The sequence below is a fragment of the Cyprinodon variegatus genome, unplaced genomic scaffold (genome assembly GCF_000732505.1).
Source record: "Cyprinodon variegatus isolate N-32 unplaced genomic scaffold, C_variegatus-1.0 Scaffold1655, whole genome shotgun sequence".
Taxonomy (NCBI): Eukaryota; Metazoa; Chordata; class Actinopteri; order Cyprinodontiformes; family Cyprinodontidae; genus Cyprinodon; species Cyprinodon variegatus.
This window is the reverse complement of record NW_015152108.1, coordinates 49,150-58,152: the sequence shown is the minus strand read 5'-3', so window position 1 is coordinate 58,152 and position 9,003 is coordinate 49,150. Positions and strand designations below refer to the sequence as shown.

Here is a 9,003-nt window from a genome sequence, read left to right as displayed (position 1 = left end):
TATATATATATATATATATACAGTATGTATATATATGTATATGTATATATATATATGTATATATATGTATATATATATATAAGAAATTAGAAGGCTGGTAGAAAGGAGGTTGAATGAGAGGGGAGGAAACTAGGAACAAACATGGAAAGATCTATGGCTGCAACTAACTAATTGTTTTCGATTTATTGATTAATAATCGGATAGTCAAAGTTTTCCTTAAAGAAGACTTTTTACAAAATTAAACCAGGTGAACCTAAAACCTTTCCGCTCAAGGAATTCTGGATAGAGCATTTTGAGAGAAAGAAAAGTTTTTTCTTAATCTTAAATGCAACATGTTTATTTATATAGTTTTTCAATCTTGGCATAATTACTGCTTTAGGGTTGGTTGCTCTGTCAGCTAAAGGCATGTTTTAGTTTCTCTATACTTAATTTAATGATTAATTGATTACTAAATTAGTGAGAAAGAAGAAAAATCTACTTTGAAGAGTAAAACTGAAAAGAGGTAGAAGTCAGTCAGCTACCAAGAAAAGAAAATGGAGAGGAGAGGAAGAAGATTAGGAGATTAATAAAAAGAAGATTGAATGAGAGTGGAGGAAAATAGGGACACTGATAGAAAGACCAGTTGAAGAGAAGGAAGAGAAATCTACTTAGAAGCGTTAAACAGAGAGCAGACAGGAGAAGCTAGAAATAAAAGAAGATGGAGAGGAGAGAAGACAGAGAATACCGAATGACCAGATGGCACAAATAAATACTATCGATTGATTAATTTTATCAATCTTAGGATATAGGAGAAGCACATTTCTGGAGTTTACTCTTGATTTTTCTTGTTTAAATGTTAGTAAATATTTAAAAATGAATGAAAGCATTTGCTAACGTTAGTAGCCCCAACTAGGAAGAAAACAGTACTGCTTCCTGTAAAGAAGCCAATCATAGTTGGTTTACTTTTTCAGGCTGTTTTCCCATTTAAAGTGACAAAAGTTGGCATGAATGCACAGAAACAGTTCCACACGATTTTAGAGGAGTGGTGGATTTCAGGTAACCGTATTGTGAAATTGTCTGTTACAAAATAAATTCATTGTTTGGTCTTTTTAATGACAGAATAAGGACAAATTTGTGTCACCATCTGGCAGCTGCCGAACTCCAAATCTGTATTCACTATGTCTAAATGAAAGCACCAAAATTAACAGTGTAATAAATTATCTCGAAAATTAAAGATATCATAATCAATCAGTTTTAAAACCCTCTGTCGAGAGTTCACAGTTCAAACTACAAAGGTGAAAAAAAACGTGAGCCTCTCCTGGACCTTGGGTGCTCAGCTTTCTCCTAACCTCTGCTCACTGTTTACAAGGATGTATCTTTTAGCACCGCTATAAAACACTGGGGGTCAATCATTCCCGTTCTTCTCCCCTTCTGTACGTCGTTCTTTAGGATGGAGTGTCCGGATAATAAAATCTTGACTGTGGAGTATCCCTGTGTCAGAGCCGGAGGGAAGAACGGCACTTGTTTCAGGTACGTTGTATAAATTTCCTTTTACATCACCGCTGACATTCCATACTAGCCGTATGTCTAGATAATAATAAAGATTTATATTCCACTATTAAGCTCTTTTGTTTCCCAGAGCAGTGATTTGCTCAAGGACAGTTTGGCTGAAAAGTGGCTGTCGGGAGCACTGATTCTGATTTATTCCAGGGTTATGGAAAGGTTTCAGCAACCACTAACCACCCTGCTGTGTCATTTCCACAACTTCACAACAAATCCTTGACTGGAAACTCTATTGCCCTCTTGGGGGTCCGCGAGGTGGATAATCATTTCACAAGAATGAATAATAAGTGTCTGTAATAAGTGTCTGTGAATGCGTCCTATATGTCAGCCAGCAGCAGCGATTATTCACCCCTCTCTACTTGATGCATCACTCTGGTAACATTAGTATTGAAAAGAGGAACATTTCGAAGCTCTAGCACATTATTATTCTATCCTGTGTCTTGCTGTTTCCATCTGTGCTGGCTCCAAAACAGCAAAACAAATCTTGAACTTGAATTTTCTTATTTTATGTCCAGAGCTAAAACAGCTTGGGAAGGCATGTCCCTCCAGGGGTCAGGGCTGCGTTCTAACCTAAAAAGCAGAAGCTTGACAAGACAGGAGAGTGTTAGTTATCAGGAGAAATAAACTCTAGACTCCAGATTTTGTTTATCATTAGTAAGGAGGCTGTTTTTTAACGGGTTTAAAGAATAGAAAACGCTGGGAAGGATTTAAAGTATGGCAGTTTTTGGATTTGTTTTAGCTATTCCTTATATAATGGAAACTGTTTCTAGGGTTTAAATGTATTAACATAATAAAATACATGCATATTAAATAAAATAGAAACAGACCTTATACAATATGAAACAAGTTTTAGGACTTTGAGCTCATGAAATATAATATAGAACACTGTGAGATAAGCTTCATTTGGCTTCAGCAGAGGCTACATTGGCTTAGATTGTGGTTTTTGGCCTGAGAAGATCCTTGAATAAATGAGGCACCAGGTCTGGTGTGATGCCAGGCCATGTGATCCGTTTACTGTCAGACGTAGACCGTAACGGGCTCTTAGTCTCGTTTTATTTCTGTCTCGGTAAAAGACGTGTGGAGCCGGAGGAGGCCGACCTAGATGAGGCTGTGTTTTCGTCGCCATGTTTCCTTTTGTCTGCCATCAGAAGGATCAAACAGATTTTGCAGATGACTTCATGTTACACCAGATTGATTTGCTACATGTGAAAACAAATATAACTTTTTGTTTCTTTTTAGTTTGGCTAGAAATGTACATTTAAGCACTGACTCATGATTCTGTCTTATTCAATAGATGTGACGCTTTCGAGGTGAACATAACGACCCTTATGCTAATTTATCACTTTTACTGCATGAATGAACAACAGTTTTGCTAAAATTGGAAAGTATCCTTCCAGGTAACTATGGCAACAGAGGATGTTTTAATGCACTAAAAAAGAAAACAGTGAACCAACTGATTCTGTAAATTGGAAAAATCAAGTCATAGATATATATATTTTTTTAAACTATGAAGCCATTAAAGTATTGAGGTGGTGATGTTCTGGCCAATCATGTTCATTCGTTTAGAGCCGAGTCCTTTGAGTCAGGATCTGACACAGACTGGTACAGGATGTAAACTAGACCATGATCTTACCTCGGTCAGATTTAATCAGTGGTCGGATCAAACTGAGTCAGTCGGCCAAAGTTAAACTATCCTGTTACACGGTTTTATTACCACTCATTTAGATTACTACTGCTTGCTTTACTCTGGACTCAACAAAACGTTTGTGGCCCGACTAAAGTCCATCCAAAATGCTGCTTCCTGTCTTATAATTGGTTTTAGTGAAAAACATGTGCAGCTATTTTCTTTTCTTTGTGGCTTTTAATCATGTTTGAGATCTTGGCTTTTGTGGTTTTATTGTTTGTAATTCTTAACTGCTATTTATTTTGTATTAGTTTTTGTTATGTTTATTTATCTTTTATTTGAAATCATTAGCTGTTAAAGCACCTGAACCAACTGGGATTTTTATAACGGGTTACAAGCAGGAGGCTTTTCTGGAGGGATAGCTTTTACAGCAGGAGTCATGGGCAAGATAAACACACATATTTAGTATCAGTGGTTCCCGAACCTTTCAAAATAGTTAGTTTTATATTTATCTAGGAATGAACAGAGCTTTTAATGCTTTGTCCAGAAAAAGGATTAGATTTTTTTTTTTTTGACATGTTTGGTAAATTAAATTAAAGTTCAAGTTATAAATGTTTTAGGCAAGTTTTTACCACCCTTACTTAGAAACACGGACTCTCTTCTCCATTTAAAATCAAAACTCATCTGTTTAAAATTGTCTATTCTCTTTAATATTAATCTCCCTGTCCCAGACTTTGTATTTTTTTAATTGTTTTTTTTTTTTTTTGTTTTGTTTTTTCCCTTTTTTTTTTTATCTTTTGTACGATGACCTTGAGTACCCAGAAAGGTGCCTTTAAAATAAAATCTATTATAAAACAATGAGGGAAGTTAGAATGGCAAATGGGAAAGTCTGAACGTTTTCAATTCTTAAATTCCAATAGGCTACCTTAAATATAAAAAATAGATAGTTGAAGAAACACAAAAAACAAAAAAGAAAAACTACCCCTTAATTATTAGCAAATCGCACTGATTTTCAAACCTAGCTGGGACACGTTATGTTAGGCACAAAAGCATTCTTAAATCCAAGTTTTTTGTTTATATAATGTGCTGTGAATTTAGCTTAATTTTATGCTAAAGAGAAAAGTGGGTCCATTAAATGTGTGGATTTTACATCCATAGTTGTTTTAGTGAATTTTTAAAGGATTAAAAACAAATACCTCTCCACTGGGATTTTTTTTTCCTGAGCCAATATAAACTGCCAAACATTTGGAGAAACATGAATCTTGACAAACCTGCTGGGTTTAGTAATGATTTTCATTTTGTTCCTACAGACTGCTGTGTTAAAAGAGAAATCATGTTTTTCTAATTTTTGGATTTTATTTTTTTATGTCTCTACCGTGCTGTCTAGGACCAAGCAATCAGGCAAAGGACAAATGCTTTGACAAAATATCATCCATTTTTTTTTCCATGGTACTAACAAACAAAATACAGAGAGAACCTACATAATTGCCTTGTACTGCCATGGCAATCAGACCTAAATTAAATAAAAATGCTAACAAAAATGTTGGCATATTCATGGGAAACATAGAAAATACTTTAATGACAATACACAGAAACATCATCACTAAATAAATAGAAACGAGAACAATAAGAGAGAAATATTAAAAGATACTTTTTCATCAGGCTCTTTGTCCAAAAATAAACAGAATGCAATGAAATATTTTATTTGGATATACTTTTGTGATTCCGTTTGATAGAAATTAAATTTTAGTATCACCTCTTGTGAGCTGGAAGAACTAAAATATTGATAGTTAGATGAGGAGATTTTTTACGCTTGGCAGAGGATGATCAGCCCCATATAATTTATTAAGTAGCGAGGGCAGGAAGAGCCATACTGCTGAGAGCGAACCATCAGTGTGGAGTGTGAAGCGCAGACTAGAAGCTCTCAGCGCAAAGATGCATTTCTGCACAAGCATAGATGGAAGATCGGGGCAGAGTTTGCCAGAGTTGAGCGCACAGTACCGGACTGATCCGGGTTATTTTCTCAGACCCTGCAGCATGTGCAACACTGAGCGGCAGGTGGGCGGCAGGATCAAACAGGATGCAGCAGAATGGCTGATGCTGCTTAGCTGATTACAGCACAGTGATCCATTTTAAATGTCTACGCCGACAGCCCGCTAATTTTTATTTAGTCTTGTCTCGTCTCGTTGACTTAAACTCAAACCTATGATTAGTCATGTTTTATTTATCAAAGATCCATGTTTTGCACTTCAGTTTTCGTTATCATCATGCAAAAAAGAGTCAGAATTGGTCTTAAATTTTGTTGACAAAAACAACACTGACACCAAAATATATTTTAAAAGAGTGGATCTTTGTTTGACAGTTTCTCCATGGTGGGAGTTCAATCAGTTAACTCCGCTAGTTCTAAACAAATCAAGAATATAATACATCACAGCTCCTACTGCGATTGGCTAAAAGCTCGACATGAGGCAATCAGCAAGAAGAATTGTACTGAATGTCCCTCCTTTTGGTGGGACATTTTCCACAGGAGCCTTTCCAGATTGATACTGTGTGGAACTCAAATTGAACTGACTGTAATAGCCACATGGGGATTTGGGTTAGATGTTGCCAACTATGTTTCTGGCCAGCATTATCAGTCTGATGCCCACGTTCCAATACTGCTCTAAAGCAACGCTATAGCTACAGCTAATGATTGGTCATTAACACATTTTATTACCTAATAAACGTTATGATTAAAAACAGTAGCTGTTATCTCCCACTGCTCTGGCTGTTTTAATTTGGTCTAAAGGTAACCCCCACAGATATTTACCTTTCTTACACCAATCTGTTTGGTTTTAGAGAATCCTCAGGACCTAGAAAACAGCGCTCCTTCTGTCATTAGAAGCTACTTCCGGATAGAGCATCAGATTTTGTATCTATGCTTCTTTTTCTATGTCTGCTTCTGTCTCCTTGAACCCCAGTCTGCCTCAGCAGATGGCCGCTCACACTGAGCCTGGTTCTGCTGGAGGTTTCTTGCTGTTAAAAGGGAGTTTTTCCTCTCCACTGTCGCTACAAACATTCTTGGTGTAAGGGATTGCTGAAGAGTCAATGAGTCGATGCACTCAACTGGTTTTCCTTAGATAGAAAACTTAGAACTAATCTGACTGGATGATCTGGTTGAATTGTCTCTGTAAAGTTCCTTGAGATGACATGTGCTGTGAATTGGTGCTATAAAAATAAACTGAATTAAATTTAATTGAATAGACGTGGTTGTTTTTGAAAGATGTTAATTTAATTTCTCCCATGAAAAGAACTAGCACTGAAACATGTTTTTAGTTAGACAAAGCTTTAGTTTGTCAATGAGACTGATTGTACACTAATTTAATAAAAATGTCTGGTTGTTCCAGATTCAGCTACAATTACACAAGGAAAGTGCTGCTTCCTGTAGCTGAATGTTTCCTGCTGAAAGAAATAAAACAGAAACAAATTTTCTTATTAAATAGAGCCGGATTTTGTCAACAAGAAAGATCACATGATGGAAAGCTTGATAAACCTTTTTGGGAAGAACTAACAAAGAAATGAGATTCTGGCACACGCTCTGGGCTATAATCCAAAGACCAAAAAATAGATAAATTCTGGAATATTTCTTCAGGAATCTTTTTGAGTCTGAGTCAAGCAGAATTTGATCATTTTGTCTGGAGTTTAGTCTCTGAAAGCATCTTTGCAGGGGTCTGTCATATCATTTTACTAATGGACACTTTCTTCCATATGTTCTTAAGAATTTATGTGATTGTTTCTGCGAAACATCACTGATTTATTCATTCACTCTCTTTCTTGTGAATAAGTCCTGCTCTGCTTAACTTGGCTACAGATCATGTATCATCTCAAGTCTTCAAGGCATTCAGTTGTCGACTGAGACGATCTAAAGTTGAATACTAACATAAATCTACGTTTTTCAACCCAGACTTTGACCTAAAAATGCACCCTACAGAAAATACACGCTGAACGCATTGAATTAACGTATACTTGTTTGACCCACAGTGCCATAGAAACAAAGCTTTAGGCTTAAATGTTGGTGAAGGTTTGTGCTACAACTTCTTTTTCCTTTGACTCATTATACTTCTCACATAAGGCTTACCCATGTGAATCCATGGGATATTACACCTGGCATTCGACAACACTTTGTTAGGTTTGCTTAAATCTAATTTTGTTTTACTTTTCAAAATAAACTCTTCTGTTTTTATTTAAAATGATACATCTGTATCCTGCAAATTGCGTTGAACATTTTGTTAAAAAAAGATATCTTCTTCCCATACATGATGTGGTTTTAATGTCTGTCTGAAAACCTTTTGTTTTACCTACTGGATCAGATGGCATTGAACTGATTGCACTAAATTACGGCGTCACTGATTCTTGTGATCGTCTTTGCTTCTGTCAAGGTCTGTTATTTACTTTCGCCTACCTGAAAAAGACTCAAACATCTTGTGAAAAAGATGCATTAGAAAATCTTGGTGGAAATTTCTGAATGCCAAATAATTATATTTGTTAACAGCCAAGAAGATCTGGCAAGAACTTCCTCAAGTGAAGGTACCGTGTGGTTTGAAAGCCCAAGCCACATTGTTACGATATCCTTCCAAAGGTTTGTAATTATTCACTTCTTTACACAAAAGGATTATATAAGAATGTTAACGTGTCTGGAAGGCCTAACAGAAAACCTTCTCAAGCACCAAGTCCAATCATCCCCTCTTACCACTGCTTTGTGCGTCACCCAGAAACATCTCAAGTGTTCATTACTAAGACCTGACTGAGACTGACTCAGTTCTAGGCCTGGACTTCATCTCGACCTGCACTCTGTAGCTCTGGCTGGACTCTGTGTGGCTCCAGAGAGACAGAAGCCAGACTTCTGTCTCGTAGCTCAAGCATTAATTCTTGGGTAGAGGTCGGGTCAAGTGTAGGCTGAAGACCAACAGGTTTTAGACATGCTGAAGTTGGACAGCTTTGTGGTAAGTCTGTTATTTCAGAGGTTAAGTTGAGGTATTGATCCTCTCTTTTTGTCAAACGTGATCACAACTGTTCCCTGCAGGCAGAAGAATTTAGTCTGACAGGATTTTTTTTTTTTTTTTTGCCCCAGTGCCGCCTCTGCAACTTTATCACCATCTAAGGTTGTCAATTAGGGCCACATGGGAAACGGCTCTTCTGTTGTTTTCTCTCTGAGATTTGATAGATGCAGAGTCTGTTTCCTAAAAGTGTGATTAATTTAGTGTCCAATTTGAAAATTAACAGACTTACTGACTGATTAGTTTGAGTTTTTGCTTAAACCCAAACTGTTTGATCTAAAATGCCAGCATCATTCATGTGGAGGAGGCTGTTACAAGTTTGATTACGTATAATAGATTTTTAGCATTGTGTTATCAGGATAAAAACCATCTAATTAAACACTTTCCCTCACCTTGCATAACTGAAATTAGTTAAATTGGCTTTTTCAATGTGAATTATAAGCAAAATGTTCTCTTATTCCACGAGAAATACACAAAGCTCTAAAAAGTATTTGCCATCCCAGAAATTTAGTCTATTCTTTTTTATTTTTATCACACTTTAAAGCATCTAATCAATAAATTTTATTATGAGAAAAAAAGCCAAAGTAAATATTTCATTCATTTTTATAAATTACTAGGGATGCACGATATAATCGGCCCCCTATCGGTATCGGCCTTAAAACTGAATATCGGACATCGGCCACCCCACCGATATTTAACCCGATATTTGATCAGCTTCTGAGTTTCTAAAAGCTAAAAAAAAAAAAATTCCAACTTCTTCTTCTTCCTCAAAAACTTCTTTTTTACAGACTTAAAAACTTC

General features: G+C 36.2%; 1 protein-coding gene across 1 annotated transcript in view; it reads left to right on the top strand.

Annotated features, from left to right (window-relative positions):
• The window catches only part of LOC107104219 (collagen and calcium-binding EGF domain-containing protein 1-like), a gene marked incomplete at its 3' end in the record, with an annotated part of 62,439 nt that overhangs the window by 5,093 nt on the left and 48,343 nt on the right, over positions 1–9,003 (top strand). The window contains exon 2 of the mRNA XM_015404164.1: positions 1,429–1,509. Coding sequence (XP_015259650.1) covers positions 1,429–1,509 — 81 coding nt within the window. The remainder of the gene's footprint in view (positions 1–1,428; positions 1,510–9,003) is intronic.